We start from the raw sequence: 25,287 nt of genomic DNA, 5'->3' as shown, positions 1-25,287 counted from the left end.
TGTTTTCGGTCTTCCTTCAACTCTGATTTCTTCCTGGAATATTTCGGCCTCTCTTCTGCCAGTAAGTTTGTTCTCAAAGATTTTTAATAGAAGTACAGTAGTTATTCCGCTAATAACGCCAAATATAACACTCTGGAATATAGCTTCGAAAGAAAACATGCTGATCAAACGTGTTCGTCTGAGGTTTGCATGTGTCCTTATTTATAACGTCATTTTCAGTAACCTGTCACAAATTTCGATGAAGAATTTTTCCTTTTTTTTTTTTTCTTTTTCCTTTTACTGGCTATAAATTAAGTAACTGTGATGGTTGGGGCTTGGGGCTTGGGGCTTGGGGCTTGGGGCTTGGGGCTTGGGGCTTGGGGCTTGGGGCTTGGGGCTTGGGGCTTGGGGCTTGGGGCTTGGGGCTTGGGGCTTGGGGCTTGGGGCTTGGGAAGGTCTCAACCGTTCTAACTTTAAAGCGCCCTGACGAAGGACTAACACTCGAGACATTAGCTTCTAAACTCTAAACGGTGGCCAATTTACGTTATCAACCCAGTTTATAATACTAAATTAACCCGTTCTAACTTTAGTTGCTATTACTTCCTTCGAAGAGAGGTAAACAAGAATACGATCCGAAGGGAACAGATTGCTACCTTATGAAAAAATGATAACAAAACGAAGAAAACACACCCCACAAGACTCCATAATGAGTGACTCAATCCTCTCTCAATGCATTCCATTCTTCTTTTCCTTGTGGTGCGATTACATTGTTTGAAGGAAATAACAATTTCAGCTCACAGGGTCTGTAAAAGATTACCGTTTGGGGAAATCTTACTTAACAACTGGAAAAACTGTATTCGTGACTAGGAAAAGAAAGTTCCACGGAACACGCGTGTACAGTAAAAAATTACTTGTGGACAGTCTAAGAGTCAACTACAACACAAAATTCTACGTTATCGTGATCTGAAACGATAATCTATAGATAATAACACCACGCAAGCTCTTTATTAACACTCCAAACCATCTCTTGGTTAAACAACTTACAATACAAGATTCCATTGTATTGACCTGTAAAGTCATGGAAAGTACGGGAAAGCAGCGTCTTATTTAGTCGGAAAAAAAAAAGAAAAAACAAAAAAAACATTGAATATACGCTCTGCGAAAGTGCTTGCCAAGTTATATATCATATGAAGCGTTTGTTGACTGGAATTGCGAATATTCTGCAAGCATTTGCGCAAGGATTTAATGACCAAATATGGCGCCTATACCCAGCAGAAAATAGCCAGTCTTATACTGTCTTGTCTGTACAGCATAAATGACTCTCAAAAAGGAAAGAGTAACAAATGCTTGTACAGGTTGCTAGTAAATAATTTATATGCACAAAACAACCCTGTTCTGGGGGAGGCTTCACCCACAAGTTACTCAACAATCGATCTAATACGTTAAATAAATATTAAACCTTCTACGTGCAAGCAAACTTCCTTCTACTGGACAATACTCTAACACATGAAAATTAAATCAAACATTTGGTGCAAAGCTTATTACTTTAACATCCAACCTTTTGGGACTCTTAGCCAGCTTTAACGGTCGTTAGGGTCCTGAGGCTTTGGTCAACGAATAGCGAAACGAAAATCACGCACAACACACACGGAAAGCAAAACGTGTAAGAAAACGACCTTGAAGCCTTGTTGCTTTTCTGCGACGTTTTCCCAGCACGTTTGATGACCGAAATTTTCCATCTCTAATGCAAGTGGAAAAAACCTCGATTTGCAACCTAAACATAGTTTATAAAGTTCTCTATTTACACACTGTCTGTATTCAGGCCTGGTCTATGTTTAACAATGATACTTAACAATTGGTTCATATGTCAGCGTGCGTTCATCGAGATACGAAGCACGCGGGAAGTTTGGAGAGCACGAAAGATGCGTAAGAAATGCTCGAGGCGTAGCTGAGAGCAACTCTTGCTTCTTGAGTGCTCTCCAAACTTCCCAAGTGCTTCATATCTCGATGAACGTACAGCTGACGTATGAACCAATTGTTTTATAACATTTTCAACCCGAAGAAAAATTTTTTCCCCGAGGGATTTGTTTGCTGACGTCATGAGCGTGCATATGAATATACGAATATGAAGCAAGCTCGCGCAATTGAATTTGATTAGATAAATTTACTAGCTATGCTACAAAATACATTGAAACGTGCTTTACACAAATTCAAATTCCACGACGAGAGCCTTGTATGTACAAAGATTTCGTCCAGCGATAATCTGTAACCCTACTTGACCAAAATACTTGGAAGAGAGAAGCAATAATATATTGTCCAAATGGATTCTACCGCACTTAGAAGTGAAAATATTAAATTATATTAAGTAAAATGTTTGTGTCAAAATTGTCTGTTTATCCTTGTACAAATCTGCTTTACTCTTCCCAATCACTAAGGCGAAAAACAGCCTCACTTCCCATTAAATAAAAGTAGAAGTATTCTCGCGGGCTCTTCTATTTGAAACATCTCGCACCACAGAGAGGGTTTTCAGTATTAAACTAGCTATGAAAAATAGTTTAGAGAAATAACTAAAAACGAATGTCGAATCTCGTTAGTGTAGTCACCTCTGTCTTTCCCTTCAATCGGTCTATAAAATTTCGGCTATAAATACTGCTCATCCAATCAAGTGAACCTATTGCAAATGGTAATAGTCAATTTAGCAGCGGCATATCTGAAGTTTAACCGCTGATGATCCGGCCGCAGCCATTTCATTCGCTGTCTGAATTTTTCTTGTTTTTCTTTCCAATTATCTTCCTCAGGGACTTGCTCATGTAGTATGGCTTTTCCGGGGAGCCGTCATTTCGCTCAGAATCCTCCACTGTATATAACAAGAATAAAACGAGAAACTTAATAGATATAAGAGCGAGCAAGCGAGCAAGCGAGCGAGCAAAGGAGCGAATGAGCGAATGATCTCACGCATAAGGTATACATCACACTCTTGCGGCTGAAAGTTTGCTAGTGGCTTCTTTCGGAAAAAAGTGATCTAATATTCATTACTAATATTCTATTCATGTCTAAGCAATTCCGATTAACAAAAATGTTGATTTTTGTGAACAGTGTCAATAACGGTTAAAGCTAAAACTGGAAAAATATTAATTTACTTCGAACAACATTACCTGCAAATAAGGGAACATGTTTTGCACCACCAATGAGTTTTGGTTGAGAAAAAAGGGCAAAATCTTCCAGGTATGATATGTAGCGCTCAAAACACGGAATTAAAAAAATGGGCACAAACACAAGTTAAACGAAACTCGTCTCGCTTTATACCCAATTTCGGTAAACAGTCATGGGGTATTTTCGGCAACGTTGTTATAATCTGTGCCGCTTTTTCTAACAAGACTTGTCATACCTAATAACCCATTACAAACGCGACTACGAAAAAAAAAACAAACTTACAGAATGAAAGGAAGACCGTATCAATAGCCATGTTGTAGACACTGAAGAAAGCTGATGCTATCATGTAGGCGCCAACAACGATGATCTTGAAAAACACAATACAGGAGAATAAGAGGACACATGCAAACCTTGAGGCGGGCCCATTCATTCCTTGGTGAATCAATGATCAAACATGTATCATGTCTGTCTTCCTACCGATCTGTCTATCTGCCCGTCTATCCGTCTGTCTGTCTGTCTGTTTGTCTGTCTGTCTGTCCGTCCGTCCGTCCGTCTGTCTGTCTTCCTACCTTTCTACCTGTCTGCCCCTCTAACTGTCTGCTTGTCTGTCTTTCTACCTGTCTGTCCGTCCGTCCGTCTGTCTGTCTTTCTACCTGTCTGCCCCTCTAACTGTCTGCTTGTCTGTCTTTCTAGCCAGTTTCTACCTGTCTGCCCCTCTAACTGTCTGTTTGTCTGTCTTTCTACCTTTCTGCCCGTCAACCTGTCTGTGTTTGTTTTTCTACCTGTCTGCCCGTGTGTCCGTCAACCTGTCCATCAGTTCCAGTAATCAATGAAAGGAAAGCTCTCCCATGGTCACTTCATTTGCATAACCCCGACACGAAAAACTTGTTAGCGGTTTGCTTATATCGTTGTCAAGAAACTTAGAAAGTTGGCATATAATTTATGTCATCTTGGAGACATAAACAGTTGTACTTCTTTATAAAAAATAATACAGAATACTTACAATGACAGGGGCCAAGTAATAGTTGAGGTTTTCTTGTCGTTCGAACCAATAGAAGCTCCCAATACCTGTGTAAGGATAAACAGATAACTATAATAAATAAAAATACAACGACGGAATGGCTAATGATTAAAACTACTTGAAAACGATAGAAAATAAATTGACTCCTTCGTTTCTATACATGACAAGTAGTTAAGTGAACGATTTCCTGTTATAAACTCTCCTTGACAGCCTATGAACATACACCATTTTGAAACGAGTTTAACCAGGCGTGGTTCTCGCGGAAAGGATGAAAAGTAACGAATTGCTGTTCCCACATACAACTTAAATTTTAATAAGGTACATTCAGCTACATTTTTTACGATTGAAATTAAGAGCCGGTTCAGTGGAAAAAACTAGTGGAACTAAACCAGGAGTGGGGGTCAACTTGATTTTGATCTACCTTATTCAAAAATTGTAAATTAGGGCTAAACGGTTTGTACATTTTCATTAAGTGTTAGGCTAAAGCATAGGTAGAGAACTACAAACAACACATCAACCTCCAAGTTATTTTAACCCTTTCATTCCCAAGATCTCATTAGTAATTCTCCTTACTGTCTGTCATGCAATTCTTATGATGTTAGTTCTGAGAATTTGGTATTCAATCAACTACTAATCCCCCAATGGATATTTTTCTTTACTGTCATAACTTTTCTGTTTGATATTGCATTGATTTGGTTAGGAGAAATTCTCTCTTGGTCATTCGTAGGAGTTAAGGCTGTAACAGAAAGGAGACAGACTCACCTAGGCCTGCAGCAATAGTCAACTGACCAAGAAACAGAACAAAGTCCGTTACTTTGTCCAATACGGCGACTCTGCAAATGAACAGAAATGATTAACACCAAAGCAGGTATCAGTTTCTTCCCGGCACAAAATCTCTGTAATTCTCTCCACATTATTATCGATACTTGGTTTGGAGTATACCGCCTCGCTGTTGCAAATATGTACAAAGTTACGCCCTCGTGTCTCTGTACCAGAGAAAATTAAAATTGTTATTAAACAGTTGCATCCTCAAATCAACTGTGACTAAGATACCCCCGTGAAATTGTCGATAGCGGAAACTTATGCAAATAACAACTTGTTATTCTGAAGATCTCCTACACAACTCGGTTCATTTGACCATGAGAATTCTTTCCCGACATAATTAAGCTTTTCACCAAGATGCCCTTACCTCAAAATATTCCTCATCAGGAGGAAAAAAGCATCTTTTGCTGAGACGCAAAAATTCTTGCCGTGTACTGCAATCTGAATCAAACGAGTTGGCAAATTAGTCCAAGCTTTAATCTTTCTGTTGTTTATGGGTACACAAGCAGAGGAACACATTCGAGAATAAATCTCCACCCCCCTGAGTGACCAAGACAGAATTTCTCCTTACAATATCGATACAATATCAAGCAGACAAGTGATGAGAATAAAGAAAAATATCAATCTGGGAATCATTAGTTGATCTAATACCGAATTCTCTAAACTAACATCATAAAAACTGTATAACAGACAGTACGGAGAATAACTAATTCGACCTTGGGAGGTAAAAAGATTTAAGTTGTTCACTTTTCTTCGCAAGATTTGCGAATAACATCTCTGCCAAGTACATTTGATTAAAAAATTAAGAGGAGGCAGGATCAACCATAACAAAGAGGGGAAAATATGAAAATACGAGGGGAAAACGTTAACTAACTAAATGACTCTATTAAATAGTTTACAAACCATAATGTAGGCATTCTTGTTGAGAAATTTCAGGAACTTCTCCAAACACCAAAAGCAGCATTTAAGGCACCTAGAAGTTAAAGAAAAAATTCAAGTTACTCATAATTTCCTCAAAATATTTATAAAAAGGCAACCTCTAACAATCTTTTCAAATAGCTGAAATTCATCTAGTTGTTACAACGACGCAACGGGATAGAATTCACTAGGGTTGAAAAGTTCACGAAGCCTTAAAAAAACAGGAAAGAATTCAGAGAGAATTTAGCAGAGAAAACTGTTAGCAACTTACTTTATGATGTACTTAGTAATTTCACTTTGCTCTCCAGGCCCTAAGAAAGACAAAAGAAGCAATCAGTCACCGAACACTCACAAATAAAAACACGATGGTTCTTACCCAGGGATGGTATCTGGTCATTACGCCCCATGGTTATTTCGCCCCAAGTCACTTTGCTCCAAACAAAAGGCAGTTCGCTGCATAATCGAAGTCACTTCGCTCCATACAACAGTTACTTCGCTCCATACAAAAGTTACTTCGCTCCATGTAAGAAATTAGTGAAATATTGTCATGAACTTTTTGTTTGATGTTGGGGTTGGACTGATTTTGAACTTATGTCAGTTCAGATTTATTAACTAATGCAGCTCTTAATCGCGTTCGCTTACACTTGGTAACACGAAAATCATTTCGTTCGATTGTTGATCATTTGGTGGCTCCTAAAGGAGCCGTTTGTTTTTTGTTTGTGATGGTTTATCAGCCTAGTCCCTCGGTATATTCAGGTAAGAGTAGGCTTTCAGCAACCGCTTAGCGGACCGTTCGTTAAAGTTTTTGAAATTCAATCGACAATCGATCAACGAGCGCATCAAGAACATCGGCATGGCGTCAAGATCGTATTTATAAATCGGACGACTATAACGCACAATCTTGTAAGCATATATACGCTTGAAATTCGAGTGCATTTTGAGTGCATCAAGATCGTATTAATAAATCGGACGACTATAACATACAATCTTGTAAGCATATAAACACCTCTTGAAGTTCGAGCGCATTTTGAGCGTTCCAACAACATAGGCATGGCATGGGGGACAGAGAGAGATTAGAGCCAATGAAACGAACAATTACAAACATGTCGTCAAGATCGTATAACATCAGTTAGGCAAGTACAATCTTGTAAGCACATATACACTTGACTTGTAACATGGAGTGACCTAACTTCGATTATGGAGCGAACTGACTTTTAGTTAAAGCGATGTGACTAGGGGCGAAATGACCGTAAAACCCGGGGATATACAACATACAGACGTTACCTCTGAGCTTGTGATCGATGTACTCCAGTGCTGCTCGGATCAACTGAACGATGGCAATGATAAGAGACCCGAAGGCCAGTGAACCAGTATGGTACCTTCAGAGAGAGAGAGAGAGAGAGAGAGAGAGAGAGAGAGAGAGAGAGAGAGTAGTGGTAAATTTGATTGCTCTATCACTTCACCAACTCGCTATGACCTGGGTTCGAGCCCTGAACCTGGCGTCACATGTGGGTTTAGTTTGTTATTTGTTCTCGTCTTAGATCCCAGGGTTTTTTCCCTTCCATATCCAATTAGACACGGAAACAGCGGTGGACAAAGGGCCATTACGTGGAGGTGCAGCTGACAGAGGGAATTATCAGCGAGTAGTATTTGGACAATTTTCAATTCAGGGTCGAAAGTAACCCGGAGTTAATTTGGCTTTGCTTTACTTCGATGAGAAATTGTTCCAGAAAACTCGCACCACTTTCAGATTAAAAACCAAACCCAATCGCATGGCGCTCTGATAAACTCTTAACTGTTATGATTACACTGAATATCTTACGAAGAGGCCGGCAGAGACGTTGAGCGGTATAAGACAGAGCCGTTGAAGAACACAAAAGGAGTAGATTGGTGGAGTTCACAATAACCGATCACAGTGCGACGAAAGTAAAGCACTAAAAGGTTGCATTTACAATGACAAATTGCAGTCAAAGCGAAATAAACGAAATATCAGCGTTACGAAGTTACCTGGGTAGTTTACACAAAACATGACTAAGAGATAAAGTTCTACAACAATTTCATGTAAAATATCCTACCTTAGAGTTCGGAAGAATGATGCTGTCACTGCAAATTTTGGTATGTCCTGCGATACAGATTGATCAACAAAATTAGTTTGGCAGTACATTACCCAGTCATGAAATAAAGCGTTCAAGTAGTGAAAAAAGCCAAAAAATAAATTACAAAAACACAAAGAATCAACTGCAGATTCACGTAATTTTGCTGAGAAAAAACAAAAAACAACTTTTTGTGAACACTCACCGTCTTCTTGTCCCAAGCCCAGTAATAGGAGGCAAATGCACCTGCCAGTGCACACTGGCCTAGGGCAATGATGAAATTCATGAGCCAGAACCAGCCAAACAGATGGTAGACTTGCATGCGGAACAAATGGCTGGAACAGATAGATGAAAAAGAAAGATTCTTAACAGCTCTAGTATCTAAGTGAATGATCTGGCCGGTGGAGGACCAATCTTTTCAATTTGACCAGTAAAATAACAAGTTGCTTTTACAATTGACTAGCACCTTTACATTTATTCCCGTGTGCCGTTGGCCTAGTCTAATAAGTTTGGTTTTATCCACTTTATCCAATGTAAATCGGTCACCGTAAAGAGTTTCTATAGCTGAAGTTTCGAGCGTTAATCCTTCGCCAGAGTGAAACTAGTTCAAGTATGTATGTCAGGGCCACAGAGAAGTAGAAAGATGTGTTCACCAGCTATGGAAATGTTCATTGTTAAATAATCATGGCACTCCGTTTCGAGGAAGTCAAGACTTTGTTACTCACTCATCGTTTGCAAAGTCCACAAAATTGCATGTATAGTTGCTGGCAGATCCTATTGCATCTTTTATTTCCTAGAAATGATCGACAGAGAATTAGACAAGAAAAGCATGATCCCAACTCATCAAAAAAGAAGTTTTGGAGAAATCAAAGGAGTTTTGGGGAATTCAAGCGAAGGAAACCCAAAAGCATTCAAATATCTCCACCTGAGTACACACTTGTCCATTTTGAGTGTCGTTGGACACAACTTGGTACTGTGGATCACCAGCTGTGACAAGGAAGCTTTAATTGTTAAGGAGGTCAATTAAGACAGTTGGTATGAACAAAAATTCGATCTTCTGTTACAATGAGAGATAATGCAAGCTCGGCAACACTTGATGTTGAGAACAGAGGACTGTATTGTGAGGAAATCAAGTGAAAAGTGAAACAAAATGGTCTGCTATAACTGGGACCGTGTTTGTGTCTGTGATGATGGTGAAAATCACAGCATGGGTAGAAATGTGGAGAAAAAGAGGGATGGTGCATCGACTTAAAAATTTGGGGGCAGGGGTTGGTCACTGTGCACATGACAGCCCCTGGGATAACCAGCCCCCAGCTCACCACTGAGGGCGTGGTTTTAGGAGTCTGGAGTCTAAAAAGGGTGTATAATTTTATCACCCAAATGAACCCCACCCAAACATCCAATCACACCCCCCAAACCCACAACACATCCAGCCTTGCAGTTGTTAACTAGTAACCGCCTATGTTAAAGTTAAACAACATTTCAAAAGTCAAAGGATACGCTAAGACACCAACAAACCATCCAAACAGTATGATCTGGAGCAGCCAAGGAACAACAGGGAAAAACAGACTAAATGGCATGGCAGATACAGCCCTACACGAGCAAAGGAAATGACATTTTGAAATGAAAATGAAAACATACATACAATTCACATTAAATGCATGAAAACATAGATTGCATTAACAACAACGCAATGTTGTGACATTCAAGGAAGAATGTGGGTGCAGTCATCATACCTGCTTCCCTCTTTGATGATCTGAATTGCAATAGAAATCCTCTTGTATAAAGCCAGCAGAATCAACACCAGAATTCCAAGGATAACCCCAAGAATAATAGCTGCAACACAAGGAAATGACTGTCACTTCATCTGCATATTATAGACAGACGTTTTCATTATGATGATTTTACACATGCAGTGCCACAGATATCTTCCTAAGCTTTTACTAAACCTTCTCTTTTTTCTGCTTTGGTTTAAATTTTTTTGCCAAATTTTAATTTTAAAGTTACCCTGTTTCAGAATATGGTAACAAATTAAAAATGTCAAAAGTGTGCACAAACTGATTTCAAGCAATGCCACAACCAAAATATATTCAACATCAAAGGCATTGTCACTCATCATGAGTGAAACATAAGTAGTTACATGTATTAATTTAAGGATTGCCTCAAATAGATTGTTGGATTTTTGTCAGACCTTGAATAGGATGGAAAAATTGCAAACTGGTACACTGTGTTATAGTCTAAAATAAGGTAACCATTTTGAGAGGTTTGCCACACACTCCTACCCACCATTAGTACTAGTGCCTCCCCAAGGCCATCAGTGCCCAAGAGAAAGACAGCACAGTCTATGACTATTAGTCTATATGACAAGTCGGCTAACAATACAATCCAAAATTGAATATTTGAGACTAGAATTTTGCCATAAGTGCGATTAAATGCATTAAAAATTTAATTTTGCATCTTGGACATTGGTAGGAGGGAAGAGCTACAGCATTGTATGCATAAAATAAGTGTTTTTACTTACTCAGCCAGTACCAAGTTTTTTCACTGTTAGCATATGAATCAAGACCAGTGGACACACTCAGAACAGTGATTGTGGTGTTACCAGAGTTGGATGACAGTTCTTTGTACTTTGTCCATGAATAATAAACAGCTAAATGTTAAAAAAATATATATATATATTGCATGAATTTCAGTGTGTTGATTACCACCTGTTGTGACTATCCATAAAGAGCTCTTCTCAGTCTTTAAGGTGCTGCTAAATATTAAAAAGTGGATTTACACGCACTCCACCCATATCATCTGAATAAAAATAATTCACATCATTAATTGTATCAAACATTTTCCAGTAACAAGGCACTTAATTTTTGGGCTGCAGCCAAATTAAAATTAATTTTATTGCAATTTCGTAAGCCTGTATAGAAAATTGTAATTTATTTTCTGCAAGATTGAAGAGTTTGTCACTCAAGACCGTGACTATTCTAAAACCCTCCTTTAAAAAGATGATGGGATTTCACTATGTTGTTTTTCTTAAACGTCCTCTAAAATTGTCCTTGACTTGTCATCAATAAAATACTAACAACAAAAGACTATAGCCTTGTCTCTACCACAGTAATCCCAGCCCTCAGCTGTGGAAAAAAGATCTTCACAAATTTTACTGGGTGGAGGAAGCCAAAACTGCTTTAGAAGCTCCTAAACCTGTTCAAATGATGCAATATTTCCCCAACAGATGTCAGAACCTATTTGAATCGATGAGGAACAGCTTCTAAAACAGCTCAAACAGCTGCCCAACTCAACAGAATGGCTGAAAAATGGCAGGTAAACAGAATTCTCTCAAAAGCAGGAACTAGTTCCCATATGTTCTCCTATGGAAGTTTTCATTTACTTACCAAACAATTTCCCAGAACAATTCAATAACAGAAGAGAAAAATAGGCTTCAAGCAAGTGGTGGCTGGAGTGACTTTTTTTCTGAAGTCCACTCTACTAGCACATTATTAGCTTTGGACTGTATTAAGTTAAACATTAAATTTCACACTTACAGAAGCCAAGTGCAGTCAAAACAGCATAGATGGTCACCCACACCACAAGTCCAGCAATCCACCTGAAAATGAAATCCCACCGATATGAAGTTTAATAGGTGGGTTTTTGTTTTACTCTGTTGCACTTTAAAAAAGAGCCATAATTATCACATTATGATTCCCCAAAAAACAAATCAAATATCTGCAGTCTTACCTCATGACAATAATATACAAGAAAGAAGCCACCATTGCAATTCCCATGGCGCTGTTTAAACAAGACACTCAGTCAGTTATGCATTCAATCTCACCAAGATTGTAAGCCCAAACTTGCTCTACTACCTTAATGCAACACTACCTGTACATCATACACACAAAACAAGGAACGACTGGTGGTTTTACATACTTAACATGAGTTTTTTCACAGCCAATCAAAATTCACAAAGGAAATGTATCTTTCATTTCAGGCATTACTCTTCAACTAATAGATAGCTACTAATTTATACAAAGAGAACAGAAAAGCAGTTGTAGTGCCTATGAAGAATGAGGTTTGTAAAAAGGAACATTGAGTATACAACTGGATATATCAATTGACAACCTTGCAAAGCGTCCATCCAAAATTTATTACTAGCCAACCAAGAAACCAAAAAAATATCTAGCTGTAATGTTTTGTCACTGTACTTACGCCAGAATCCAGTACCAGGATTCCTGCACATCTTGTATGATCTACCGCAAACATTAAAAAGCAAAAATTGTTACTTTGATGTTAATGTATCTAAGCACAGGTGCAGATAACAGAAGGCTGAGAAGTATTATCTTAAGTTTAAATTATTCCTACCTTCTGACCGAGGTTCTGCAGGTTCAGCAATGCCTGAACAGCTCTAAAGAAGGTAAACCAAAGATTAGTAAGTTTCAAACCTGCAGTTGCATGATTATTTCCTAATTAATATTGTTTTGTGATGGTGAGCCAATGAAACACTTGTATTAGCCCTTTACACCCTTACATCAGTATTCATATTCTCCATACTGTTCTCTATACATTTCCTTTGGTACAGACAAGGAGAATTTCTTTAACAATCAAAACTTGATTGGTTAGCAATCACTTCCTTTGTTCTTATAATCTTAGTGAATGATTCAGTAATATTACTGTAAGGAGAAATTAAATGCTGGTCACTTGTATGGTTTACAGGATGAGGCATAAGTTAAATACAAAAACTCTGATACTAGATGGAAATAGCAAATATTTTTTAAAAATAAATCCCCTTTGAGATTTGTAGCTTATTCTTAAGTCTGTTGCAAACTGGATGCTTCAGTGTTTACTTACAGAGATCCTTCTTTTACTTCTTCAGTAGTGACATTTGATCCATCTGCTGATTGCAGCTGATCTCCTAAACTGGTTGTTAATGCATCTCCAACTAGTGTTGGTATGCAACGGTTCAGGACTGTTAAACAAAGCAAATGCATAGATATTTTAAAGCTATTTTCAATTATGTTAAAACAAAAGGTATTTGTGTCCTCCAAGAGTAAAATTTTATAGAATAAATAATACGTTTCTGAAGAAATAGTGGTCCTGCATTGCAAAAGGAGGGGGGAGGGGGAGGGGGGAGGTTGATATACAAGATAATTTGGTTTTGTCAAACTGATTGAGTTAATAAAACCAAAATTATAAAATTTTATTGGTCAGGTACCTAAGACATAAAATATAAAAAAAATTGTTGTAAGAACTGCCTTAATCTTCCATTGGCTCTACCCACTTCCTGCCCTTCCTTGTATTATTGATGTAACAATAATATTGTTTATTGCATTTCTTCCTTCCATAATTAAGCAAATAAATGAAAAAAAAAAAAAAACATAAAAAAATACAGACTCACAGCACATAAGTCTTAAGGTCTGAGTACACAACCTATTGAGTCTCTTCTACTGGCCCTTTATTAGCCTCACTCAGAAGCACATAACCAAGAGTGTCTATAGGTTATATGCTTCTGTCTCAATGTAAAGCTCATCTTTACGTCATAATATTAACAAACATTATATTTCATATACTTACCATCAGAACTTTTGAGGATATATGGAGCACACTTCTTGTTCCTGACTAAGTCTAAGCGCTCCTGTTAAGTTATGAACAACACCAAGATAAGTTGTGTTGAGATGCCCCAAGGGGCTTGGCCAAAAAACCAGTAGAGAATTTACTTAAGAAATGCAAAATACACTGCTAAAAAATCATTAGAGATAGTCAAGTGTGAAAGATACAATAAATATTAAACTTCATGAACAATCCAAAAGGTGCAAACAATAAGACAATATCAGATGAAAAGTACTTTCTGAGCTTAATGCTCATGCCACATTTATTATAATTTTAGATCCAGCGATAAATTTACTTATATTTTTATAGGTTGAAAGCTAACAGAAATTACCTGATAAGATGGATTTAAACTGTTGACATCAATGTCATAGTCACAAACAAGGTCTGATACATTCCCAGTGAGTGCAAAAGCATTTTTGTCAGGGCAACTCTTCACACAGCGCTAGAACAGGGTGAATTGCAAAAAAATACATTTTAATTAATAACATAAAGCAACATGGTCATGAGCAATTTTCTTAAATTTATCACTTATTACAACTTAGTTGATTTGATTATTGAAAACCAGGTAACACCATCCCCAAAACTTGTTTCATAACTTGTTTCATTCATTTGTATCATATTGTTATAATGAATTATCATGTTCCTGATTGATTAATGATGAGTGCAGAAGTAGGTAACAGAAAGCAATAAAGGATTTCGACAACACCTTTGCCTGAAATTTGATAAGTTTCTAAAACATGATAAAATTTGAAAAAAAAAAAAAATGGAAAGTTCAAAGTAACCTAAGTTTGTGATTTTATTGAGAACACAACAAAAAATCATATATCATGCCTTAAGCTTGAGATATTTTGAAATATTTTCAAAACACCAAAGTACACTTGACTTCATACAATTTCCTGTTATACATAAGAAATTCAAAAATCACAAATATATGTGTGCAATGACTAATGAATTTTTTAGCCTTAGGATTATCATCAGTGCAATGTGCTCAAAAGTACTGTTTGTAAATGTCATTCACCATTCTTCATCTAAAGTTCTCTAGTCTGAAAAAATTTCATAGAAATTTTAACCCTTTATAATCCAACATTAGTATGCATATTCCCTATCATGTTCTTCATATATTTTTTAAAATGTTGACCATGAGAATCTGCTTAACAATCAAGAGCTTCTCCATTGGTGATCATTTCCTTTATTCTTGTGTTCTTTGATTTGATTCAGGGGTGAAATTGAATGGAGAAATGAGATGCTCATGACATTTGGCAGATTGGTTATCAGGCTATAATGGCCAGAAATTGATTTGCACACAGGATTGTTAATTAAATTTGATTGCATCAACAACTGATGAATTATAAATTTTAAAGAACAATTCCAAATTAAATGACCCAAGTGTCCTTTTCTCCACGTACCCTAAGTGTTTAGACCACTGTATTAATCCAACAAGTCAGAGAAGTGGTGTGGGAGGTACTTATTCAAAAGAAGATAGTATACCCTTTAACCTTGTCTCAAAGGTACCATTTAGATGGATTAAAAAATGGGAAGAGTTCCAAGCAGGGAGTGGAGGGCTCATATAAGTTGGATTTCAAGTTATTCATCATAATCACCTGTTTTGTGGGACAAGATGCCCCAAAGAGATTTGTTGCAACTTGAGTGACTGCAGGAAGACATTCCGTCAAGTCAAAGAAAACCAGTTTAGGCCGATCCCTTCAAAGCAAAATGTTAATATTAAAAGGAACATCGTGATAGCATCATACATATCTCATTTGTGATTACTTGAGCAAGCAGTACTGTTCAAATGTGAGTTGATAGTAGCTGACACCCTGATCCTCAGTTCTCTTTGAGAATAGGTGAAAATAGTGGATTTTGACCACACCTACTGCAATGTCAAATTTCACAATTTCATTGGAATCTTTTTTAATTACATTTTTTTTTCCAATAAGCTACGTTCTGATCAATAAAGTTGTGAATGTGAAAATATAAAATTTTGAGCAATACAGTGATAGATGTATTTTTGCAGGAAAATGTGCAATTAAGTTTCCAGGAACATCTAAATTCAAGCTAAAAAGAGGACAAAATATTCAGCTCTAGTATCAGAAAAAGTTGCCAGTGACATCCACCAGTCTTAAGTAAAACAATCATTATCCTGTTGTCCTGTACAAAATACATATCAAGATAATGAACTTACTTGACAATCTCATCGTAACCACAGATATTTCCTAAAAGAAGACATGTTTTAATGATTACAGATTGAAATTTAATGTTTTGTCTTGAGTAAAAGTGATGATGCATTGATCTGTCCATGAAAAAAATTTATTTTGTTCCAAACAATTTTATTCAATAACAATCAATGCTGCTCCAAAATGAAAAAAAAAGGCAATACAAAGAAAATTGTTAGGAAGCTTACAACTAATTAAATTTGATCATGATTGTAGTTGAAAATGATTTCAGGTTAATTAAATAAGTCAAATTCTGTTTTATTTCACAGTTTTTTTAAAAATGAATTTGTTTGTCATGTAATGGAACAACAGGAAAATATAAATCAAACTGGTTTAAAAAAATGTTTTGACCTAAAATTCATTCCATACAACAAAATGCTTTCCTGTAAAGTAATCTCACAAATTTAACATCAACCAGTGGTTATATCCAAATACAATACTATAAAAAACCGTTAAAGGAGGAATTGTTTATATAATCTCTAAGAAAACAAATACCGAAACATTTCCCCTGAGTGTAAAATAAATTTCATGTGTGGCCACTTACCATCAGAATCAACAGAATTCAGCAGCTTGTATGGATTACCTTTTATATATGCTGCAATAAAAATGTTCAGCAAACATTGTTAACACCCAGAAATTTATATATCAATACATATGTATATATATATGTACATATTCTCCTTTTAATCTGACTTCAGATCTCAACAAGTCAACAATAGCTAAGAACAATTCACACAGTAACTAGCATATTTAATTTGCATTGTAGCCTTGTTAAGTTATATCAAACATCTTTTGTGTACATTTTAACAAGAGGTCATTTCCAAGATGCTTAAAGCCTTGGCTTTCAAGTTTGGGGTAATAAAGTGTGAAGCCTTTGATGTAAAGTTTATTTTTGTGTTGTCATGCAAATAACACTAATTTTCTAAAGAAAGAATTCTGCACCTAGCCTCATTTTGAAATAAAGGGTTTTTGGAACAAAGGAAGAGCCTGCTCAAGGGTATGATAAACCTTATACTAAACATTCTCTTCAGTATACAGTAAAAGCACACACAGTCAAAAACTACATGTCTCTCATGCAACATTGTAGTCTGATTGTATGTATGAGTATAGTCTTGAGAGGGATTGTTGTTGGTACCAGTGACTGAAGTTTCCATACTGTGAGCAGTAGTCATCTTTAGAGTTACATATATATTAAGAAAATATAATATGATGCACTAACCTACAATTCCCAGGGCTATCATGCCAACAATGTAAAGAACAAAGAGAATGCAACATACACAGTCAGTGCAGCTCCTAAAAAAGCCAAAATATAATCATTAAAATTGTGGGCCATTTGATATCAAATCAGACATAACAACCCATTGAACCATAGCCTAAGTTTCACTTAAATTTATGTTTCTCAGAGAGAACAACTAAATGAATCCCTTTGATTCACTTTACTCCTTTCTTTTCTTAAATTTTCCCCTCACGTAAATCAATAAAAGAGCATGCATTTCTATATCAGCCTGAGCAAGATAACATCATTTCTTTCTTTATAGCTACAGTAACTAAAACTCTCAGAGAACCATGAACATTATAATTCTCTCCAGACAGGTCAATTGGGCAGTGACCAATCACAATAAAGTTCAGGACCCACAAATACACCTCCAAACCACAAACTAATTAATATTGTCTGCGGATTAGTTTTCTAATTCCCCTGATTGGCTTTTTCTGCAGAGAACAGCCACATTCCATATATTGATAAATTCTACTTTCTTGTGTCCATGTTTAGAAGTAATTCCCAGCAATAATCATCACCCTGCATTTTTAAAAAACACTGAACACTTGTTTTGAATGACATTTATAAAAGTCAAATACAGAATACATTTATGGTGGTATTTAAATCACAGATGTACGACACTTACCCTATGGTTTACACTTGTTAAATGAGAAATATGTGTAGCTTAGTTTGGTATAGAAACCTCGGATATTGCAAGAACTACCTATATTAATTGTGTCTCATTTTCAAAGAGGTCGCATGAATTGATGCTGTTTATGCTTTATACATACTGAGACTCCAAACAAACAGCTGTTTCCATTTGATACTGACAACTGCTGTTCTGAAATTCTGTATACATCTGCTAAGGTATCATTTACTTATATAGCTATTCAAAGGGAAGTAATCAAGATATTTTCTTAGCATTATGCAAGACTGTTAGGAACCAGTACACATTTACCTGTTTTTTATTGGCCCATTAAATGTTGGATCAAATGGTTTAGGATTTCCTATAGTTAGAGAAAAAATTATCAAGAACTTAGTGATGATATAAACATAGGCAAGTAAGAAATAGCTTGTGTAAATAATTAAAAATTATTTACTGAAATGGAAGTAAACAACCACTACTCACCCCCACCTTAGTGAACAATTCTGATGGGTCTGGTAGATCAATTTTTTGGCTGAATTGTTTACTTGTAAAATAATGTGGACCCAGCTCAAGCTATTTAGCAATTTACTATCAGACTTTACCATTGGGCCTGTGCAGTTTCATCATCACCATTTCCTTTTCCCTTGGCAATTTATAAGTGCAACATTCCCTAAAGCTCAAAGTCTGAGACATTTGTTACTGCTGAGCAGTGTTTACTAAATGTAAAATATAAACCTAATTTGGCAAAAAATTGGAACATCAAACTATCAGGTGGCAAATTTCCCCTTACACTTCAAGCCTGTGACTGCCTTGTATAGCTTCGTCATATTCCTACCGGCCAAAACAGGTTATTTGCTGTCTTTGCACACGAAATGTTGTGTGAACAGGATTATTGTATCGTGTCGGTCAACACACCTCACTTATACATTTCACATAACAAAGTTTTGCATGCATATAACATCAACATGTTCCTGAAGCAGATCTCTATTCAATGAGAAAATCGATCTAACATTAACTGCGACTAACTCTCGAGCTGCAATGATTTTTCAAAGATGCATTTACGAGGATCCTGTCCGAACAAGGAAGTTGTTGTTAGGGGGCAATCAAATTTCACCGTTGTGATACATGAAGATCACGCGCGAACGTAAGAAGGGCAAATTACACATCTACCCAGTCAATTACATCTAAAAGGATTTGTAAAAATTGTTGTAAATGGTAGTTAAGTAAAATTTAGCCTTAGGACATCTCAATAAAACGGACTAAAATTTAATTGCGAGCCACCGCGATTAACTCATTCAATTGCAAGGCGCGATGCACTTTTTTTTAGGTATTTTTAGGTATTCATCTTAGTTTGCCCGCTCTTTAATACAGTATAATTTCCAGTACACATCGCAACTGCAACTGTAACCCTTAAAATCGAATATTGTTAGCCTCGAAATAAGAAGTAACATCCTCGGATGAAACTACAAAGTTAAGCTAATATCGCGTTTGTTTACAGAGCTAAACTTTGTACACACGTACCCCACTTGCCAGCTTTTCCGCCTCTCTTATCCCCTCCTTTCATCTCCACATTATCAGTCCTTTCATCGTCGCTATTTTTTCCACAACAACCCATCTTCGTCAAAGACACTGCTGCTCAAAAACTGTGCTAAATGAGAGTTCAACGTTATAAACCACGAAAAGATATGACGTCGTGATACTCTGCTATAGCGGAAAGTAGATGAGCTCTCATGTAAAATTAGTCCGCTCACGTCATTGGATGACACATATCACGTGCTAATGCAGAAGTCTTTTGTGAGGAGGTGTTTGATGTCTGTTGTTTATCCCTAACATACATCGTCGCTAGTAGCAACATAGCGGAATGACGAACGAACTTAAACGTTTGCTGTTGGAAAAAGATCCAAGCAACATGATGAATCTGTATTTGGAGATCTTACTATAGGGCTTGCTTGATTGTTCAAATGAATTCCGCTTCGAGAGCTTTTTAAACCTTTTCGAGGAAAAAAATTAGGCACAACTGCCTCCGGCTAAATTCACATACTCGTCACGAAATGGGAGACCCCGAGGCCAAAGTAATTTTAGCATTTTTCCGGGGGTAAAAACTTAAACAGGTTTCCTACACATTTTTTCTATCCTCAAAAATTTCATGGTTAACTCCAACAGAGGGAATATGGAAAGTGAGTCAATTTCCAATGAGATGTGCTGGGGGAAAAAAACGTGGAAGTCTTATTCAGTTGTACAAAAACTCCAAAAAAGCTCATGACGATTAAGATAAATTCTAACCCAAACAACTCAAAACTTTGACTCGCAGGCATCACTTATTCACACGTTTTCCATTACAGATAGTTTAGATTCACTTATCCGTAATTGATATGGACTGACCATCAAGTCAAGCTTCGTCAAACTTGGCGCAGGCAAAAGGGCGTAACATGACGCCTTTGACATTTTGATTTTGTTTAGATAATATCTAACCTTCCTTCCTTTAAAATAGTTTATTTTTTCTTATTCCTTCATTTCTTTTAGTGATAACTTACACAATGCCGGGATTTCGTGATAATAATGTTTACTAGGTTTAGGAAAATGGTAAGCTTATGGCCTTCTCCACGATGTTGAGGAAAGGACTTTAGAGGGAGGCATTTTAAGCTCTGTGTTTGGGGCGGCAATGACCGGGTTTCGGCGGGCCGGCGCTCCGTCAAACACGAAGATCACTCCCTCCTCCAGATCCAGATTTCTTCTCACCTGCGCCAGGAAGTTATCGAAACGTGCAGCATTCATTCCACCGACAGCTGCTGAGGAAAACACAAGTCCACTGATAAGCGATATTGCCATGGTCACAGTCAAGCCCTCTCTCCCTACCGCGCTCTACCGTGACTTCTGGCCGTCCAAACGTTGTAGCCGCATTCGTTAACAAACACAAAGTGGCGCACTACGGCATGGTTCATAAACCAGGTTGCGTAATCTACTTGCTTGATCAGCACATCAGGTCTGTTTCTGTCAGCAGGAAGGGGCCTTACCAGTTTCACTCCAAACAGCATCCCGTCCAATGTCCTTGCCACCTTGCAGTCATGGATCTTGGGTTTTAGTGGTGTAGCCGTTTCCTCAGTTCACAAAAAGACGGAGGTAATAATATTTACATCCTGGTTCACCAAGATATCTAATATCAAGAAGTTCTCTTTTGCCAATACCATCATTGAACTAACTGAGAGAGAGTTTGTGATCTTTGTGTTAATTTAGATAAAGGCCTATCACTGACATACTATATAAACGAGACGTGTAAGAAAGCAACTAACGCCATCACGTCCATGGGTCGCATTCGCAAATACATCACCAAGGAAAATCTCAAACTGTTAGTTAATGCACTAGTAATATCACGTCTAGACTACTGTAATAGTATCCTTTATGATCTCCTAAAACAGGAACTGGATAAACTTCAAAGAATTCAAAACACTGCAGCACGTCTTATTACCGGAACCACAGGCAGCCCAATCTCCAGCTGTGAGAGGATCATCTTGCACAATAACAGTCATAGCGGAATTATAAGAGCTTGTATGAGAATATTTATGACCGCTCCAAGGAATAAAAAAAATACGTCAAATTCTCAATAAAAATACCTCACCTTACTTCCACAGCCTATCGCTTATTATCTGGCCGCTTACTTTGATGAAAAGAACCCATTTTAGCGAGTTGCCCATTTCGAGGTCTTCAAGACTCTTCAACGTACATAAGAAAAGCCCTTTTCTTATATACGTTCTTTTCATCAAAGTAAGCGGTCAGATAACAAGAGATACTCTGTGGAAGTAAGGTGAGGTATTTTTACTGAGAATTTGACGTATTTTTTTATTCCTTAGAGCGGTCGTGAATATTCCCATACAAACTCTTATAATTCCACCACGAGCAAGATGATCATCTCACAGCTGGAGCTTGGGCTGCCTGTGATCGAACCTGCCCTTCGAGAAAGCTAGGTACAGTTCCTCGTAAATTAAATCAAAAATAAAATTTCTGAAACAAGAATGTTTTGAGGGCAGATTTAAAAGGTGAAGAGATATTTTATTTTTAACAGAATCCGGTAGACTGTCCCATTATATAAGTGCGGAGAGAGCAAAGGCACGTTAACCGTATGTCACAGAGTTCATAGTAGGGACAATAAAAAATAGTTTGGAGGATGAGCGTAGGCTTCGTTGCGGGTGGTATTGTATTAGGAGGGAAGACAAGTAGGCTGGACAAAGTCCATGGATAACCTTGAAAGTGATGAGCAGAACTTTGAATGTAATCCGTGACTCAACAGGTAGCCAGTGTAGTTCATGTCACTCAATTCTTAATTAATTATCTCATTTATTTATATGTTACTGTTATAAGAAATATTTTGTAGGTTTTAACTAATTTATTTATCTATATAGTAAAGTAGGCGCATTGAGTTTTCTAAATGCGCCTAAAAACTCTATCATTATCATTATCATTGCTATTATTATTATTATTATTATTATTATTATTATTATTATTATTATTCATTGTTTATCCGAGCAATTTCCTCCGGGCAATCTCTCATCTCATCATCCGCGCGCAAGTTATTTTTTCCACCTCATGGTCTCTCCTGAAATGCTGCCCTCTTATGTAGCGCGCCACGATGCCCCTTTTCGTGGCATTTTGCTAGCGGCCAGAAGACGTTCACGAAGTGAATGAACTGAACGAAATTTACTGACAATGTAAAGTCATGCAAAGTAGGTGTTCATTTGAAAATTGATACTTATATAGTGAATACGAAAAACACTCTATTGTTTGTACAAGCGCTTTAATGATTGTCCTATTCAGTCGGGACTCTATTGTATAAAAAAAAAACTTCGGGTTAAGAATAAAATTATATTTTCTCTTGCAAATTCCGCCAATGGGCAAATGTGGAAAAATGTCCAGTAACGACATCTGACCCAACCTCCATAGACAACATTGTAAACGGCGTAAAATTCCAGATAATAACGGGCTTCCCGTTGTCAGACAACGAAAACACTCTTGATTTCGCATCGTTTCGAAAAGGACAAGTAGAAAATTGTTCAATTTTTTTTTCATCACGTCTTCATCGTCATCGTCATAGTCGTGGTTCGTTTGTAACTCGCACCGTTCTTTCCCGCCAATGTGTATGAAAAGGGTCATATGATCAGAAGTGGAAAAGCCCATGGGCGAGGCGGGAAGGGGAAGGAGGTGTTCTTCAAACATGTTTTATGGATGGGAATGCACTGCTGAACACGACACAAAATCTTCTCATTTCTTTCCCCATTCATAACTGTGGTATATCACCCTCATACAACCACGTTTAGCCTTTTCAGACAGAATGTTTTAGTATCAGCAAGACCACCGCCCATGAATTGCTGGTCACGTCAAGTCACCCCAACATATCTAAAGTCAATAAAAACCAATCAGGGCCAAGTCAGAACTCATATTTACTTTATTTATGGACAAAAGAGACCCACCCCCGTATCAATATTTACCTTTTGTAAATACAGCTATGATAATTTAGAGAAATTTTAGGATTCCAAGAAAAGAAATAAAGTAAAAGCAGTTAAATTTCCTTTGCTGTGAAATTCAATAAGTATAAACTATGAAACTCGAGATGTTAAAAAAAAGTTCTCAAAAAGAGCCAGGCTTCGAAAAGATGATTGAAAAATAATGACAGCTGGTTATGACACTTAAACTGATTGTATGAAATGGATTAAAACAAGTTTCAGTAAATGTGATCATGCTACATACATATTTGAAAAACAGTGAATAAAATATCTCTACCCCTCAGAATGAAGTCAGCAGATTGAGACTTAACAAATGTCTACTTCAGAGCCATTATGGGAGACTTTTGAACAAAACTTAATCCCAAAACAAACAATAATAAATGAAAAGATAGAAATCAGCCCTCAAACCAAGAAAGAAGTCAAATTTATTCAGAAATGGGTTTGAAATGTGATAAGCTCAGCAAACCATACTGGGAGAACTATCAAACACAATAATCATCCAGTACAGTCACTGAGAGACCACACATAACAAACCAGAACGCTGAACAAACTGACTTCTGACTGGAATTAAAGAGGAAGAGAGAAAAAAAATCCTTAACCTCAGAGACTAGCTAGTATTATTCAGAGGTGGGTTTGAAATGCGATAAGCTCAGCAAACTATACTGGGAGAGCTAAACAGAGAATAATCATCCAGTATAGCCACTGAGAGACCACGCATAACAAACCTGCCTACTGAACAAAAAAAAAAAAACAAAAACAAAAAAGAAAAAAAGTGCAGAACAAACAAAACAAAAGCCTGGGCCATAATGACAGAGGTGACACTGTTGAGTTATCTGAGATGGTATCACTTGCTGACTTCTTCCGAGCAAAGGCTAAAAATAAGACTGACATTTGAAAGAGATTGATACCAGAAATAATAAAATTAAGATAGTACAGAATTTTCTACTTTTTTTTTTTGGACTAATAAAATAATGATGTCAAAGCCGGAGAGTGCGGCATTTTTCTTTTGCTAAAATATTACTACAGATTATAGAGTGCAAGTTTGCTTAACTAATGGTACCTATAAGGTACATGATAAAGGTTTTTTTTTTTGTTTTTTTTTAAAGTTAACTTAAAGAGCAGATAGTCCAATTTTTTTTTTTTTTTACTAAAGGAGATAACTATATAGATAAGTGTCTTAACCAAAGAGCAGAAGAATTGATAACAAATTTAAGGTAGACTGAGTAGATAAGGTAACTTGGAAGTTAAACTAATAAAGGTGGATTAAGCTAATAAAACATAACAATTTTGGTGAAAAAAAAGGAAGCCTGGCTCTCATTAAAAAACATTCAAAGACAGCAAAGGATTCAGATCAAAATAATAAAGTGTAAATCTGTAGCTGAATTCAAAATAAAATAATCTTACATCTCAGTTGTGAAATAAAGTGCTGTTGGAATCAATGCATTTTTCTTTGAGAAATAGGATTAAAATTGTCCAAAAGTGCCATAATTCTTATAAATAGTATTAACACCCCCCCCCCTTTTTTTTTTTTTGTTGCTCCACCCATTAATTTTTATTTATTACAGTTAGAGGAATTGGAGATTTTGAAATATTTGTCTGGTTCGAAAAAAAAAAAAAAAAATCAATGTGGATTTTTTCATTTGATAACCACTGAAAACTTGATGAAAAAATCCCGATCAAAATGGGTCTGACCCAGAGCAGAATTAATTTTTGAGAGGAAGAATGGAAAAAGTACAGCTTAAATTCAAAATATGAAAATCAAGAGAAAGAGAGAAAGAGAAAGGAAGGAAAGGAAGGAAGCGGAAACGTGAATCATATGCAAAAACTTCTCAAAAATATCATAAAATTAAATACACCAGACAAATATTTCAAAATCTCCAATTTTTAAATTAAATGTTTTTTTTTCGACAATTAGTTTTTCCGGATACCCGGATAGCGAGATTTTCTTGGTGAGGCCTGAGCCTGAGGCTGACTGAAGACTATTGGATCAAAGAACATAGGTGGAGGAACGGAATTGGTTTCTTGAGGGGGTGGGTCTGGGTCCTGCAATAGTAAAACAGAAACTGTTAAAGCTATCTCACCAACATTCTGGCT

The 25,287-nt window shown here is 36.8% G+C and overlaps 2 protein-coding genes and 1 pseudogene across 4 annotated transcripts in view; all 3 read right to left on the bottom strand.

Moving 5' to 3' along the window:
* Positions 1-956: 956 nt before the first annotated feature.
* LOC131778708 (choline transporter-like protein 4) lies at positions 957-19,425 on the bottom strand. The gene is made up of 28 exons (XM_059095134.2): positions 19,220-19,425; positions 18,011-18,059; positions 17,014-17,087; positions 16,339-16,389; positions 15,764-15,794; positions 15,183-15,282; positions 13,913-14,023; positions 13,546-13,606; positions 12,823-12,940; positions 12,337-12,379; positions 12,184-12,224; positions 11,716-11,766; positions 11,523-11,584; positions 10,508-10,636; positions 9,723-9,822; positions 9,487-9,579; positions 8,912-8,987; positions 8,712-8,779; positions 8,192-8,321; positions 7,969-8,015; positions 7,178-7,272; positions 6,165-6,204; positions 5,879-5,948; positions 5,343-5,416; positions 4,916-4,986; positions 4,136-4,200; positions 3,415-3,499; positions 957-2,836 (listed from the first exon to the last, which is right to left on the bottom strand). The coding sequence occupies exons 1-28, from the start codon at positions 19,311-19,313 to the stop codon at positions 2,727-2,729; spliced, it is 2,139 nt and encodes a 712-aa protein (XP_058951117.2). The 5' UTR covers positions 19,314-19,425; the 3' UTR covers positions 957-2,726.
* An 845-nt stretch (positions 19,426-20,270) lies between these two features.
* LOC136280390 (uncharacterized) lies at positions 20,271-22,906 on the bottom strand (annotated as a pseudogene).
* A 203-nt stretch (positions 22,907-23,109) lies between these two features.
* LOC131778701 (protein transport protein Sec16A) overlaps positions 23,110-25,287 on the bottom strand; it is a 28,785-nt gene continuing 26,607 nt past the window's right edge. For all 3 annotated transcript variants that reach the window (XM_059095122.2, XM_059095115.2, XM_059095118.2), the window contains one exon: positions 23,110-25,236. In XM_059095122.2, the coding sequence (XP_058951105.2) occupies positions 25,105-25,236 (132 nt within the window). In that variant the 3' untranslated portion in view covers positions 23,110-25,104. The remainder of the gene's footprint in view (positions 25,237-25,287) is intronic.

Source organism: Pocillopora verrucosa, chromosome 4, assembly GCF_036669915.1.
Source record: "Pocillopora verrucosa isolate sample1 chromosome 4, ASM3666991v2, whole genome shotgun sequence".
NCBI lineage: Eukaryota > Metazoa > Cnidaria > Anthozoa > Scleractinia > Pocilloporidae > Pocillopora > Pocillopora verrucosa.
This window is presented reverse-complemented; position numbering and strand designations above follow the sequence as displayed.